The 15,881-nt window shown below is 45.9% G+C and overlaps 2 protein-coding genes across 2 annotated transcripts in view; both read right to left on the minus strand.

Moving 5' to 3' along the window:
* Nucleotides 1–36: 36 nt before the first annotated feature.
* plch2b (phospholipase C, eta 2b) lies at nucleotides 37–9,695 on the minus strand. The gene is made up of 21 exons (XM_084705874.1): nucleotides 9,569–9,695; nucleotides 8,755–8,901; nucleotides 8,325–8,568; nucleotides 7,808–7,937; nucleotides 6,811–6,981; nucleotides 6,485–6,578; nucleotides 6,125–6,328; nucleotides 5,825–5,945; nucleotides 5,515–5,686; nucleotides 4,915–5,025; nucleotides 4,494–4,580; nucleotides 4,264–4,364; nucleotides 4,068–4,156; nucleotides 3,762–3,947; nucleotides 3,530–3,637; nucleotides 3,165–3,289; nucleotides 2,168–2,252; nucleotides 1,867–2,013; nucleotides 1,629–1,708; nucleotides 166–1,384; nucleotides 37–62 (listed from the first exon to the last, which is right to left on the minus strand). Exons 1-21 carry the CDS (start codon nucleotides 9,678–9,680, stop codon nucleotides 46–48), a joined length of 3,750 nt encoding a protein of 1,249 aa, XP_084562000.1. The 5' UTR covers nucleotides 9,681–9,695; the 3' UTR covers nucleotides 37–45.
* Nucleotides 9,696–11,575: 1,880 nt separating this feature from the next.
* The window catches only part of skib (SKI proto-oncogene b), a 29,195-nt gene continuing 24,889 nt past the window's right edge, over nucleotides 11,576–15,881 (minus strand). The window contains exons 5-7 of the mRNA XM_084705841.1: nucleotides 15,352–15,650; nucleotides 13,852–14,082; nucleotides 11,576–13,728 (exon numbers count right to left, since the gene is read on the minus strand). Coding sequence (XP_084561967.1) covers nucleotides 13,504–13,728; nucleotides 13,852–14,082; nucleotides 15,352–15,650 — 755 coding nt within the window. The 3' untranslated portion in view covers nucleotides 11,576–13,503. The remainder of the gene's footprint in view (nucleotides 13,729–13,851; nucleotides 14,083–15,351; nucleotides 15,651–15,881) is intronic.

The raw sequence follows: 15,881 nt of genomic DNA on the forward strand, positions 1-15,881 counted from the left end.
TAAGAGGCGGCACCCAGCCCCTGCGCTCTGTGGACTGCCTGCTCATTACAGGGTGGAGCGATCTGCAAAGAGAAAGACGGCAGCAGACATCAACAATTTCAACCCCCAGGCCGTTTCACACTGCCACCAACTCAGGATTCCACTGGGACGGTCGCAAAATCTCACCATTGAAAAAGAGAGGCGATTTGCTGCGGATCTCCATCATCTTCTCGTCGAACAGGGCGTTCATCTGCCTCTGCAAGGTGCCGTCCCCCCTGGCCCCGTCCAACGGCACGCGGGAGGGCAGGAGCTCCAGGCTGTCCGTGCTGCCCGCACTGCTGGACTCGCTGTCAGACAGACCCAGTCCGTTGGGTAGAGGCTTCACCTGCTTGGCGTGGCCACCGTGGGGGAGGGTCTGAGGGGGAGGGCCCTGCCAGTGGCCGGCGTGCCTGCGATTGGCTGCGGGGGTGAGGGGCGAGGCAGGCTGTTTACGGGGACAGCTTCGCGAGCGGGCCGTCCTCCGTATGGGGGTGGGGGGCTGCTGGGTGGGGGGCGTCTGCAGAGTCCGTCGGACCCGCAGTGGGGAGGATGGTGCTACCAGGGGCTGGGGGATGGGTTTGGGTTGCTGGGCCTGGCACTCTGGTTGGAGGTTGTGGTCTGATAGGGCCTCGGGCTGTGATGGAGGGTAGGACTGGGGCTGGTGGTGTGGCTGGACCTGGGGCTGTGATTGGGGCTGGTGGTGTGGCTGGACCTGGGGCTGGACTTGGGGCAGGGAAGGAGGCTGTGGCTCAGGTTCAGGCCCACTCAGGACCTCTAACACAGCTGAAACAGACATTGTGCTCGTAGAGTCCCAAGGCTGCTCTCTCTGCTCTCCATCTTTGAACTCCTCAGTCGGTGTTGGCTCGGGCCACTCAAACACCTGATCTGACCCAGGGCTGTCCTGGTGTGACCGCTGGGACGGTGGAGTCCGAGGCTGAGGCCCTGGCTCCGGGCATCTCGTCTGAATGCGTGGACTGTCAACCTGAGAGGAGGACTGAGACGAGTTCTCCAGATCTGCGCTGCCCTCTATAATGCAGTGGGCGGTGGCCTCCCAAGGGTTGGAGGTGGTGGATATCCTGAGAATGCTCCTCCTCGAGAGAGAGTCCTTAATCTGAACCCTGTGAGAGCGCTTCACTGGCTCACTCATCGCCCCGTGGTGGAGGGAGGCCCTGACCGCAGGAGGCACTGCCCTGGAGGACATGCTGCAGTTCCTGCTGTCCTGGGAGAAGGAGTCCAGGTCTTTCGGAAAGCGGACCCCTTCCGAGGAGTGCGTGGAGAAGTCCAGGGACGCCTGCTGCTTCTTATGGCCCTTGGTGTGTTTGGTGGCCTTTTTGATCAGTCCTTTCACAGCATTAGTTGACTTGACCTGCAAAACAAAACACACAAGTTGTGGTTAAGTAACGCACTGAAAACAGAACATCGGTGACCCATATGAAGTGAATGACTTGACAGTTTGCATGCCGTCTATACCAATTGTGTCTTTAAGCATTGTCCTTACTAGGGACACTCGGTTACAAAAGCTCCAATGGAATAGTGAGTAAAGTTATCAATAGTGTGTATTAGATATTACGGAGAGCAACTGGACACAGAAATAAGTGAGAAGCCTCCACCTTTCCTGTGAGGTCATTCACAGCCACGTGGACAAAGATTGATGCCTCCTTGATTCCCTCCAGATAAATGTGGCGATAACCTTCGAAAGGAGATCACCATCCACGTGAATTACTCAGCAAATGTACTCACTCGCAGAAAAATAACGGTAAACACAATAAAAGACATTGATATAATACATTCACATTCAACATGTGTTTAGCACAAGCTTCCGGCCAATCGTATCATCTCTCCAGTCACCTGGCATCATGCTGCTGAAAGCGATGGTCCGCTGTCCAATGAAATCTCGTCCTATTGAGTCGTGATCCCACACCTCGAAACGGACCAGGGCGATCTGGGGCATGTGCACCGTGAAGACCAGTGTCTCCTCCCACATGGGGTTGAACCCTTAAACAGAACACAAATATGTAGCCCAGCACAATGGAGGGCATAACATGGAGTACATAAAAGCTGTTACGCAAGTAACAAGTAATACGTACAATAATGTATATTGGGGTGATTCCATTGAATGTGTTCTCTAAAGAGGTTTTTCCGTGCTCACCATTATCATCCACAACTCTGGTCTGTTCTTTAAAGCAGTCAATGGGCAGACCAATGATTTCCACCTCCACAAACGGATCAATGATCTAGAGCAGCAAGGGAAGATTCCATGATCCATCCAGCACAGACTCCTCATCAACATCCTCCTCCTCCTCATCACACATCCTCCTCCTCCTCATCAACATCCTCCTCCTCCTCATCACACATCCTCCTCCTCCTCATCAACATCCTCCTCCTCATCAACATCCTCCTCATCATCATCACACATCCTCCTCCTCCTCATCACACATCCTCCTCCTCCTCATCAACATCCTCCTCCTCCTCATCAACATCCTCCTCCTCTTCATCAACATCCTCCTCTTCATCAACATCCTCCTCATCATCATCACACATCCTCCTCATCAACATCCTCCTCCTCATCATCACACATCCTCCTCCTCATCATCACACATCCTCCTCCTCATCATCACACATCCTCATCCTCCTCCTCATCAACATCCTCCTCCTTATCAACATCCTCCTCCTCATTAACATCCTCCTCCTCATCAACATCCTCCTCTTCATCAACATCCTCCTCTTCATCAACATCCTCCTCCTCATCAACATCCTCCTCCTCATCAACATCCTCCTCCTCATTAACATCCTCCTCCTCATCAACATCCTCATCATCATCAACATCCTCCTCTTCATCAACATCCTCCTCTTCATCAACATCCTCCTCTTCATCAACATCCTCCTCTTCATCAACATCCTCCTCTTCATCAACATCCTCCTCCTCATCAACATCCTCCTCTTCATCAACATCCTCCTCCTCATCAACATCCTCCTCCTCATCAACATCCTCCTCATCATCATCACACATCCTCCTCCTCCTCATCATCAACATCCTCCTCCTCATCATCACACATCCTCATCCTCCTCCTCATCACACATCCTCCTCCTCATCACATCTTCCTCGTCAACATCCTCCTCCTCCTCCTCCTCATTACACATCTCACCTCCCCTCTGTCCCCCATCATGGAGTCTTGGGGTTTAGGAAGCTGCTGCCCACTGATGATCTTCAGCACCAGCTGGGTCTTCCTCTGGCCTTGAAGCGGGTCCTCTATCATGGGGTTAAAGGCACCTGGAAAGAGACAGCACACAGGAGCCATAAACAGCCATATACCCATTCGCCTCTTCTATGACAGAGATCCTGGTGTGTTGAATCTCCCCTTCAAGGCTTTGAACCACTCATCTTCAATGTCAGGCTCCTGTCGGCTCACAGGCAAAGTCACAGACTGATAATGCATGGTTAAAAGGTTTTCTAAAGACACAATGCATGCTATGTATACTAGCAATGTTATCATCCTCATAGGGTACCAACCTTTACACATGCACTTGGGCTTGAGATTGTATCCACAGTTACCATTGTTCGCAAACTTGGCTCTGTTCAGTTCGAGCATGCGGCCTTCGGTTTGGAAATTCAAAGCAACTGAAAAGGTAATGACAGAACATCTACAATATAAACACTGAAAACTTCGGTGGCAGGTGTTCAACCATGAGCACCCAATTATTTTCACAAAGTTTTCCATCTAGTTCTCCTCCTTGTGCCTTACCCATATGGCATCCTGAGTTCCAGAAAGGCTGAGGGTTGAAGTTGCTGGAGTCCACGCGGTAGTTGGAGGGGTAGACTCTCAGGAGCTGCCGCTGGTTGAAGCGGACCAGCTGGGCGGGCTTCAGCTGCATGATCTGGTTGACGATGCTCTCGTTTAAGGACGACACCTGCCAGCTGGTCATATACGCTGCCGGTCAGGAAGAAGAGGGGACGCGTCACGTATGCATGAGTCCACTCCACATGGAGCGGTGTCATGAAGGAGAACTCTGTGAGTGTTCTAAGAGAGGACTCTATCGCTCCCTCTTACCTTGTGTCTCAATGTCGTGGACACGGACAGACTTGGTGTATTTGACCAGGTCAGACAGGGCCCGGGACAGCCTCATGGTCTTCCTCTTCCTGGTAGAGGCAGACAACCATTTGTTAGGGAACGAGCCAGAGAGGCGTTTAAAGACCTTGACGCTGAAGGTCGTCACTGAGCAGATGTAGGCGAGTGGTGGGTTTACTTGGTGTAGTACACAATCTGTGTCCGTTCCCTGCTGTGGCACTCTTGGTCGACCTCTCCATCAGGCATCAGCCTCTTCTTTACTTTCAATTTATTTTTCCTCTGAAACAAGAGCCTACTGTCAGCTCCTAGCTGACCGCAACTTCCGACACAGAGGGGGAGCTAGAGGGAGGTTTAGGCAAGCCCTCAGGACACAAACGCACAGTGGTTTTGGAGAATTAGACGGCTCACCTTACGCCTGAAGCTGCCCATTAAAGACCTGCTGAAGTTCTTCTTCTTCTTTTTTGCTTCAGCTTCTGTGGTGGCATCTTTCCCATCCTGTAACATACAACAGTTCAGAATTCCCTCTTGGTTGTCACATTTGACATTCTGTTAGACTCCGGAGGGGTGGCTGCACGATGTCTCACATTTGCCCTCTAGAGGTCTTGGGGGATATAAAAGGTATTTACACCAGAAAAGCCCACAGCTTTCTCAGTTTTTGCATCTAACATTATTTTGTTATTGTTTATTTTAGTAACAAAGGCCATATGTGTATGGCCAAACACTTGCACATTTGTATGCGTGTCTGGACAAGTGATCATATTCACTTACTTGAGTGGTACACCCCCTAAAAAACCTCAACCTTCATGTCAAGCTCAGGTAAATGTCTTACTGTATTTGCCCGTATGTCCTCCTCATCCTCATCCTCATCCTCTGCACTGTCTTCATCCGATACATCCCCTTCCTCTGCTTCAGCATCTAGGTTGGCTGGGAGCTTCTTTCCCTTTAGAATAATGGACATCACAATTGCTAGTTAAACCTGAGTAAAATCAAACGTCTCTGACTGAGGTCAAGTTCAAATCATTTACTTCTACATTCTGCAAGTCTGTTGCAAACCAAGATCCCTGATAACTGATATAATCCCCTCACCGATCTTAGATAACAAGATGAAACATTTCTAAAGTTATTAGATCAGAAATTACACCAATGAATGACACCAGGAAGGAAATATGCATTTAGGGTGCTCAAGTGGGGACTATTACACCTTCACCATTTAGAGTGTTCAAGTGGGGACTATTTCACCTTCACCATTTAGAGTGTTCAAGTGGGGACTATTTCACCTTCACCATTTAGAGTGTTCAAGTGGGGACTATTTCACCTTCACCATTTAGAGTGTTCAAGTGGGGACTATTTCACCTTCACCATTTAGAGTGTTCAAGTGGGGACTATTACACCTTCACCATTTAGAGTGTTCAAGTGGGGACTATTTCACCTTCACCAGGACTTTTCCTTTCAGGGTCTCGGGGGAGGGCAGTTTTCTGAACTCGTTCATGTTGACGGAAGTCAGGTCCACCTTGTCCTGCAGCACCTCCTTCAGGTACTGGGCCATCTTCTTCTGCTGTGGCACTGTGCAGTGGTTTTCTATAGACAGGATGACTGGGTACCTGGGAGAGGTTGGCAGGTTATCTGGGTTCTGCTTCTCAGAAACAGAGGCCTAACCCATTACTACAAACTCTGATATGATAGACACATTTGATTTTCACTTCAGGGCTATGATCAATGCTAACGTTCCAATGACTCACTGATTCTTTGTAAAGGCATATTTGTTGATGGTTTCGATGACATCTCTGAAGAGGATCTTAGATGTTAGTGTGTAACCATGGTAGACTATGGGCTCCCCATCAGGTCCATCCCAGCAGTCCACTGACAGAGAAAGATCAAAGAAAAGGAAGTGAAAGAAGGAGAGAGTCCATCACTTATCTGTTCTTGGCACACGAAAAAAACCAACCGGGAACAAACCAGTGCAATCAAGGTGCGAAGTGTTTGTATGTTAAACGCAGTTTGTGCGGTCACAGAAGAACTGCAGTTCCATTGGAGCTTACCCTCCACACAGCGGCAGCCAGCCTGGAGGACGTAGGCGTACATGTCCACCCTGGACTGGGACAGGAACTGGTCCCCTGTCAGGTACGTGTTGTGTGAGGAGGAGATGAAATAGTTGGTCAGAGGCTGGGTCATATCCTGGTTCACATGGTAGTGGTTTGGGTTGAAGATATCTCCTGCTGGACTCCGCATATAGTTGGTGAACCCTGGAGCAGGTTGAACACAAGAAGGTCACTTTTTGTCGTTTTCTTTTGGTTTCCATTTATGGATTGCGACGATGATGCTACAAGGTCTGGTGTAATGATGACACTGATTGGATAACAAAGGGAATACTAGTTAGTAGTTGTTTGTGTATTAGGTACCATCAATCCCCAGGACCTTGTGTTGAAGATGCTCAGGACAGGGCTCAAACTGGCCCACTATTTCCAGACAGTGTTCCCTGGTGATGTTGACCATCTAGTGAACAGAAGGGTGAGACAATCATTCAAATTCTCAATTATTGACCTTTATATGTTTGGTGTCTTTTGTTGAATCCCTTTCTCTTAACTATCAGCTCAGAGAGAAAATGTAAATAAAATATGTTACATTGCAAGACATATTGTACTGACATGAGGCACAGATAACAAAAACATAAAGGCCTTTGTCATAAAGGTCCCGTTTTCTTCACTTGTCTTCGTACAGCACCTACCTTTTGTTCATTCTCCAGGAAGCGTGCCAGGTCATTGAGGTCCATATACTCTTTCTGGTTGCTGTAGGAGATCATGATGAGATGGAGGTCTCTGCGAGTGGACATCCTCTTATAGAAGTTGCAAAACTCCTCAAACGCTAAAGAACCCTGGTTGTCATCCGTGTCTGCCTCCTAGTATAGAATACATATGATTTAATGAAACTAAAAAGTGTCTCAATACATTATTTCCTCATTTTCAGTTTATAATGTAAACTGTTTTATGCAAGATTATTTTCCCTGTTTTCCCTGATTATTTTCCCTGTTAGGGAAAATGCATATTAGGATGGCATATTATGATGCCACTAATCATACTGTGCACGTTTAATTAGGTGTACCATGTTACCTTAAAAACATAACAAAACAAAGAAAGACAACTGACAGTGTTAACGGTCATCCTTCTGGATATCTGTACCACATAGCAGCAGTTTAGGTAATGGAGCCCATGTTGTGTGGTGTATTAGCATGGATTAGGCAGAGGGAAGCTCTGTGCTGAACAAGTTCAATGCAGTATTACAACCTCTGCCATCTGTTCAGGCCTGAGCATATGGTCTGACTGCTTCAGCAGCTCTTCTCTCTATCCCTCCTCCCCTTCTTCTCAACTAACCTGTCCTCTCCCAAGGTATGCCACTAAAACACAGACAAGAAAGGGCATCTGTAACCCTAAGAAGGGATGATTGGAGATCAGGTTGTAAGAGCATGATCGCTTACCCTCTTTGACTTGTCTACCTTTGTGAGCCTTTTTGCTTTTCTTTAATACCAGAATTATAGGTCACTAACAACATTGGTTTGCTTTTAACTTCACTGTTAATTAGGGGAAACGCCAATTCACCCAATCTGAATATCAAATCATTATTTAATATATTTGCATAACATTTTATACCATGCAAATTCCAGGTACCAGTTGCAGGAACACAGACCAGTTCTTTAGACTATGATGACCATCTGAACTGAAGCTCACCGTAAACATCTCCCTGACCTTCTCCTTGGGCAGGTTGACATTCAGTTTGTGGAGAAGCTGCAGGACCTCTCCAATGCTCAGGGTGCCATCTCCATTCTTGTCAGCCTCTGAGAATGTCTGCTGGAGCCATGTGATCTGACTGTCAAGGTTGAATGATGACCATTACCCTGTCAAACCAAGGCATTCATCTATGCTATCGTACAATACATCCCTCACAACACAAAGCATTCCATTCCTGAAGTCATGTAACTGGAAACACTTTACACTAAGGTTACAGTAACTACCATGCATTTACATAGCAAAACCTACAGTAAAATTCAGGGGTGGGTGTATGTGGCAGTTGGAAACAGGCAGTTGAAGGTTGTGGACCAAAAATCCACTCAACCCAGTTGTGCCACATCCACTTACCACTGGAAAGCCCAACCTTAACGTAATGTGTTGCCATGTAATGTATTTATATGTTATAGGCTTTTAATACTTTGTGTGACCATAAAATCCCCTAGGATTTGAAGGATATTGGTCCCGGACACGCTGCCTCCTAGCCAGACTGTCCTCGTCACTGATGCCTGCCATTAGGTACTTCAGACCGGTGATCCAGGTACGTGCCTCGTCCCCACTGGTGGTGACCAGGTCCAGGGACTCCACGTGGCTGCCATGGTAAATACTGAAGCAGCAGTTGGGATCAAAGCGGCTGTCTGCATAACGCTGGAAGATCTCCGACTTCTTTCCCTCGCACACCTCATGGATGGAGTCGATAGTTACTGGACAGGAGAAGAGTCAAAATAGATCCATTCATCAGCTACTGTATCTTGAATTTGTCCAAATTTGTGGAAACTTTTTTTTAGGAAAGACCTAGAATTCAAACGTATACGTTTAGGACTCCACCAGTTAATGGAAACGGCAGGGTGCCGGAGTAGCGTATCTATCCTCTCAATTTTTTTACTGACTTTTGGCTTTGTCATGCTTCCTGGAGGGCCTCCAGCGGATGCAGGACTTGTGCTCGTCCAGGTAGAAGTAGCGCACCAGACCCTTCTTCTTTCCTTTTAACTTTGTCATCTGGGTGCCTGTTTGCATGGTACACATACACCTCTCCACTGCAGAAACACACACAGAATTTGACATCATCAGGCACCTGTTTTTACAGTGTCTCAGCCAGACACTTGACCATCTGAACCGTAACCATAACTGGCTAAAAATACTAACATGGTGAGTGAGCTTTAGAATTTTTTTTTAACCATACTGACAGATGTACTGTACAACTTTCAAATGAAGTTGTCAGTGATTCAACAAACCCTTTTATTTGCGATAATGTGTTCATTTTGTCTTGGAATGTGTTTTGTGATTCTTTGATGTCACGTATGCCTGACCACATGGGTGCGATAGTGGGAGGAGTGGTTAAATAGGGAGCACGGCAGGTAACCTCTGGATGTAATCTGAATTTGAGACATGTGACTCACTCAAGTCTGCATCGTTCAGTCTAATCTTCAGTGATGGTCTACTGTCGCCTATTACCTACTCACACACACTCCATTCCAATTTCACGTAAACAATATATGTGGAAAACACATACCAGTAGGGAAGGTCTATAAATAAGATCTGCATCATTGGTCATAATCACATGAGCACATTACGCAGGCTTGGTAGGTCATGTTTACATGTAAACAAATGTATTTCTGTCTATTTAATTCATTTCACCAAACTAAGATGAACATGAAGAATGTGACAGTGCAGCTCATTAACAATTTCACAATAACTTCTTACCGATCTGACCCAGTCTCCATTTGGGCTGAGCTACTATACTCCCCCCAATCCAGAAGAACTCTTCTGCCAGCCTGGAGATGGAGGTCTTCTGCCACAGTTTGGGGGAGGTCATGATGGACGGGCTGGGGGTCTTGAAGGGGCTGGAAGCTCTCCTCCCTGAGCTGGGGGTGCCCCTGGACAGAGAGGGGGAAAACATCCCCGGGGCCAGGGAGTTGAGGGAGGGAAAGGAGCTCTTGGTGCTGGGGGACAGGGGTCCCCTAGGGGCGGTGACGCTCAGCCCTGAAGACAGAGGTGCCATGTTTGGAGGGGTGTTCATCCCTGCTCGGCTGGTTTAGGTCCCCCCCTGCTGGGAGCTGCTCATGTCACTTCCTGCCCCGTGGTCCAGCGCCTCTCTTCCTCGCCCTCATTAAGTACGACCTGGCTCCAAATCACAGTCAGCACTCCAAAGGACCGTTCACATAACGCAGGGAGAAGGAGTCGATCCGGTCGGTCTTCAGAAGACTACCATGTCCCACAGCAGCCTCGCCAGACACTTTGAATCCACTTTCTCAATGTGTTCATGTCCACAAGCATAAACCAAGAAATGACAATGGAAACACATGTACTTGTACATGTACATGTACATGTACTTACATTGACTCTCTATCCGTTAGGTCGCCATTCCAGTTCCGTGAAGAGTGTTCCTAATTAAGCGGCCATTGGTCCTCAGTGTTTGTAATTCAGTGAGAGAAGACAGGAGGAGTCTGGAACACGTGTCAGTTCTAAATCTTCTTCAAGCTATAATCCTGAGTGGAGGCTGCAGCCTTGCATTTACAGAGGGATTTTCCCGCTACTAATAAGCTCTGGAAGGAAAGAGAGTGGGTCGGGAATAGACAGAGAGTTGGGGCAGTGTAATGACTTGATTTGAAGACTGACTGCCCACAGGTGTTTCTGATCATGATGTGGCCTCTTAAATATAACCCTTCTGTTCCTCAATCAAAATGTTCCTTCTCAACGTTTTTGGAAAGGAAAGAAAAAGGTGCAGTGCTCTCCATTTTTTTTTCCAGAGCTGTAATATCAAAAGAATGGCCAGTGTCCAGAAGGCTGACATTTTGTCCAAATATAGTTTCAAATGAATGTCAGCCTTCTGGACACGGCCATTCATTTGATACTATATCTGGACAAAATGTCAGCGTTCTGTACACGGCCATTTTGTCCAGATATACAGCTCTGAAAAAAGTTGGACCACTGCACCTTTTTTTCTTTTCAATAACGTTAAGTGAGGAACAAAAGGGTTCAACTTGTAGTGGCCACTTAAATTGAACCCTTCAGTTCCTTACTGAAAATGTTCCTTGTCAACGTCTTGTAGAACAAAAATCTGAACAATAGGCCACCATGTTCTGAACGTGAAGTCACTGAAAAACACGTTTATACTGATATTTGAATAAATACAACAGCAAACGTGTAATCCAACATTACTATTTATTACATATATCGGCTAGGCCTATATATGTATATATTTATATTTTTTACTTCAGTCCATTTTCCAGTAGGCTATAACAACCACACCTGGGTGCTTACAACCTCGCAAATCGGTCACTGAAACTTTACTCTAGCATCAGGAAGGGACAAATCTGGATGCCTTGACTTTTGCAACCCTTACAATTCATTTGTTGTCAAACTTGCACTTGCAGTTGTGCAAGTAAGAGAGCAGAGCGGATGGAGAACTAATCAGAAAACAAAGCGCTCTCTTTTTGGAAGATAGGCTACTTACCCAGTCTTGGTGTGCCATAACGGATCGAAAAATTGGCCGTCTAATTGCTAAGACATTTTCAAGAATCATGATCTTGCAAATGGCCATTGCTTATTTAGTCTTCACGTGTATTGTTGGGAACTTTCAGCACCACATGTTCTGTGATCTGATCTGTAGAAGGATAGCAAAATGTCGCTCTATTGAGTAGGCCTACAGACTCATAAAAACATACAAAGAAAGTACGAAAGCAAAGAATTGCTAAACACCCTCATACAAATGGTTGATTTGATTTTAATGGATATCATAGAGGTTTTCCAAGGAAAAAGAAAACATCGAAACAAACGGCAAAACAAAACCCCACTTCCAAAACTACTATTAACAGTATTAACGAATGCAACGCATATTCCCATTACATTGTATCCAACATATGTTCAGTGGGGACATAATAATAAGACATGTAAGTATGTTTTTCTAAAATATCTGTGAGCACCAAAGGTTGAAGACCAGGAGAGATGTCTTATCTATCCTACTTGGGTCTGGAAAGCCAGTAGAGGGGTAGGTACTCAAATATATAATGATTTCATTTGATAATTTTGGTCTGGGTTTAAGTAGATACATCCGCAATCCATAAAACAATGAACATCTCTTTTAGCTCCTATCCGAAGGAAGAAACATATATGGAAATGATGACTATAATAGTAATTTTGTCTTTCTCAAAATGATCACCTATTGTTTAAAAATAATGACCGATAACTTGTCTCTTCTCTATGTTTTACCAATCATTCATTACTTCCATTCAGCCCATTGATTTTAAGCGATGATCAAGGGTGCAATAATCCATCAATTATATCATAATCACAAATATACATTTTCTTTTGGTTTCAAGTAAGATAAAAACTATTACTCATAATAGAATTAAAGTGTAAAGCAAGCAAACTTTCTTATTATTTACAATATCACAAGTGTATTTACAAAATAGAATTGACAAAACAGAACTAACAAAATAGTTGTTAAATGTTGTTCATGTTCTGTTGTAATTTTAACAAAGCAATTGGGAGTAAAATGCACAATGCAATTTGTCTTTATTTTAAAAGTGCAATTCCTTTTCTTAAGTAAAAAAATATATATTCATATTTTGTATATATGTAGAAATGTTGTTCATATAAAGCATATGTTGATTTAAGAGCCCTACAAATCAGAAACAAAAAATGCTTACGGGTTTACAGGCAGCAAATTATTTTGGAATATAAATTATTTTACAGTATTCAATAGAAAATCTGAAATACCGCAATTCCACAAGAAGACAGCCATTATCATAGTTGTTCTATACACAACATCAGATTCACCGGCAACACAATATTTATGACATGGTTTGGTTTCATACACGTCTGATTTTAAAACAAAAGGAGGTTGTGGGCATCATAGTAAAAAGTTACACTTCCATACAATATTCAAGATGAGAATATAAAGATAGTGTCCCCAGATACTTTCGGCTTCCGTCAGCTGAAACAGATCTGGAGGGTTGAGAGAAAGCTGCATGCCTATAGGGTTTACATGGATGTACTGATGGGAGTGGCTGCTACCTGGTACCCTGCTAATCATGCAACATTTCCTTTGAAATCTCCACAACATGTTCAAGAAGCAAACTGATTGAGTCAGTGACAAAGTGGAAAACCTTGGTGGTGTGCTTTCCAGTCGTCTGTAAATGTATATAATATATTACCGTTGAAAAGTGTGTACCGAGATTCTGTGGAGGTGTCGCCCCCTACTGTTCTGTACTTCTGTTCCCTAAATATTCAAGTAATGTTATGGAGCTATAGTTGCACATCTTTAAATAGCTTATATACCAAAATAAAGTCCTTATCCAGCATTGGGGGAGTCAGGAGAGGAGTGTGTCTGTTGTCTTTCAGGAAGATGTCTTTCTCACGGGATTGCAGCTAGCTCTCATGCTCAACCAGACCACTTTCCAGTTCCAGTTGAAGTTCATATATTATCATAATAAATGTCAATTTTCATCATAACAAGATCTTCCAACTTTACTAATACAAAACATGAGACCATCCTCTTGAAATCACTGGGTATTTTTTGCTGAATGAATTTCCCCTTAACAGGAGCTGCACATAATGCAGTGTGTCCTGCAGCCACTACAGTACCGTCTGTCTCTGGAGAGCCCGGCAAAAACGTTTCACCGCGGTCCACAGCATTAGGAAACTCCGTTGGTGTGCTGTGGTTGCGTAAGTCTGAGCGTGTCTCTGTGGGAGTCCAGTCTGTCCTGGCTGTCGTCGGCCTTCTGCAGCTCCAGCTGTGCCTGCAGCTCCTTCACCATCCTCTCCAGGCTCTGCCGGGCCTCTCGCTCCTGCTGCAGCTCCTCCCTCAGCTGCTCGCGGTCCACCTCGGCCCTCTGCAGCAGCACCTGCAGCTCCTCCATCTGCAGAGCACGGGGAACACACGGCTACGGTCAGAGGGGGGCCACACGCACACACATGCAGAGGAACGCGCAGGGGAAGACGGCACTTTCGCTAGCGTTTTTCCCCGTAGCAACCCTGCTCACCTGAGAGGAGTACTTGACTCGCAGGCGCTCGGCCTCGCAGCCACGGTCGCAGACGCGCTGTTGCCTCTCCTTCTCCAGCTCTCTCTTCAGCCGTGTGCGGGACTCCTCCGCCTCCTGGGTCTTCCTCTCCCACTCGGCCCGCAGGCGCTCAATCTCCTTCCTGAGGCCACGCTTGGCCTCCACGGCCTCGCGCAGGCGGCCCTTCTTGGCCACGCGCACAAACTCCAGCTCCTGGAAGGGAACAGGGACAAGGCAGGGTCAGCAGGATGACAGCAAAAAGGAAGCTGTGGTCATGACAAACTTTCCAGCTTTGAAAGTTGGCTTGCTAGCTAGCCATAGGCAAACTTAAATTGCTAACTTGCTGTATACCACATCTAATATATAAGTTGTCTCAACAGTTGACACCCTTGTTCCGGGAATACAATGGTACCTAGGAATGATTTGCTGGACCTGATGTTAGTTTCCTCCAGGATCACAATGACTCTTACTTAATGCTACTTAATTAATCTTGACTTAATGCTCTCGTTGGTTAGCTGTAACTAATTTAAAATTATTGTACTTGCTGTGAAATATTTTCACTGTTGCTTGCTTTTCTACAAGTACACTCTTGCACTTTTTTGAGGTTCATGTTGTTCAATCGTAACTTGTTTGACTGCATGCTCGTATGGTTCTTCCCTTTTGGCACTTTTGGTTTTTCACAATATATGCTTCATGTTTGGCTACCCGCAATGTTTGTGGATATCTCCGTTTTATGATCAGTGACCTATGCACTTTTGTAAAGCTCTCTCTTGGAAGTCGCTTTGGATAAAGCGTCTGCTAAATGAGTAAATGTAAATGTAAACAGTGAAAACACTAGAATAACCTTTTGGCCGAAGACAGTATTGCTTAACTTTACGCTTACTGACCAAACAGCTAACAAATGTGACTGTTTGACCTTGGTTGTTTCGCCCACACCCCAGGGATTCTGAGGACCCAGGTTCCTCTTTCTTGTCTTTGCTCTGTCTCTAAAGTTGAACATCTGTATTAAGTTCCTTTTTTCTTCCTTGCATATTGCGGAGTTCCTCTTTTGATAGACATGAGCTTTTGAACTGATCATGTAACTGTCAAGAACTAACTGGTTCAAAGAGTGCTCAGACAATATCATGCTCAGAGAACCCTTCTATTCCAGACATCATTTTGGCACTGTTTTAGAACTGCTCCTCCTTAATGCAAGAATAAACAGACTCCTCTGACCTCAGACTTTCAACGATGAATGAATTCCACCACAACACAGTGTCACTGTCAAACACCCGGTGTCAAAGTGGCACTACGGTGTCTCTGGGACTAATCACTTCCACATCGAAATAACAGCAACGGATCAGTCCATGAAGTATTCAACCCTAGCTCTTCTTGACGCTTGCTGGGATGTTGAGCTATGGCATAAAGCTTTTGTTGGTTCTTTCTACGTACGTATGCTTGTGTGTCTGTCCACAATGTGCTCCCGTTCTAGCGTGTGCCTACCTGTTCAAGGCTGCGCTTGGCCTGCAGGGCTGCAGCCAGCTTCTCCTCCTGCTTCAGCTTCATCTTCATCACCTCCTGCAGGAACTTCTCCCTGGCCTCCTGGGAGTCCAGGCCCCCATACAGGCTCTGTCTCAGGGCCTCCAGCTCCGGGCAGGGGGGCCCAGGCAGCCAGGCTGGGCCGGGGCCCTCCGTGGGCCTCATGCTGCCTGGGGGCTTCTGGGCCAGGGGCAGAGCTGGGGTCTGGCTCACACTGTTGCAGGCTGGGAGAGATGAGGTCAAGGAGGGGATGGATACTGGGCCTGTGAGACAGACAGAGAGAGGAATAACATAGGTAATGATATAGGAGTCAATATGGATTGATTGATTGATTGAAGTCAAGTTAAAGAACGATAACTCTCTTTCTCCTGTGATCCTAAAACCAGCCTCCAGATGGCAGCCTAACACAGGACGAGACCTATCTCTTTGGCTCGTCAACCCATTCAGTTATGTGTTAAGCCCTTCTTTTAAAGTGATCCTGCTATCTCTGCTAG

Source organism: Hypomesus nipponensis, chromosome 9, assembly GCF_054491055.1.
Source record: "Hypomesus nipponensis isolate SF chromosome 9, ASM5449105v1, whole genome shotgun sequence".
Taxonomy (NCBI): domain Eukaryota; kingdom Metazoa; phylum Chordata; class Actinopteri; order Osmeriformes; family Osmeridae; genus Hypomesus; species Hypomesus nipponensis.

Bases quoted from the DNA above. Each gene is read 5' to 3' on its own strand.
- plch2b (XM_084705874.1), bottom strand. From the start codon at position 9,680: ATGACCTCCCCCAAACTGTGGCAGAAGACCTCCATCTCCAGGCTGGCA. The intron at 8,569-8,754 runs GTCAGTAAAAAA...TCTCCTGTCCAG, and splicing joins GAAGCATGACAAAGCCAAAA to TAACTATCGACTCCATCCAT. The intron at 2,014-2,167 runs GTGAGCACGGAA...GTTCTGTTTAAG, and splicing joins CAGAGTTGTGGATGATAATG to GGTTCAACCCCATGTGGGAG.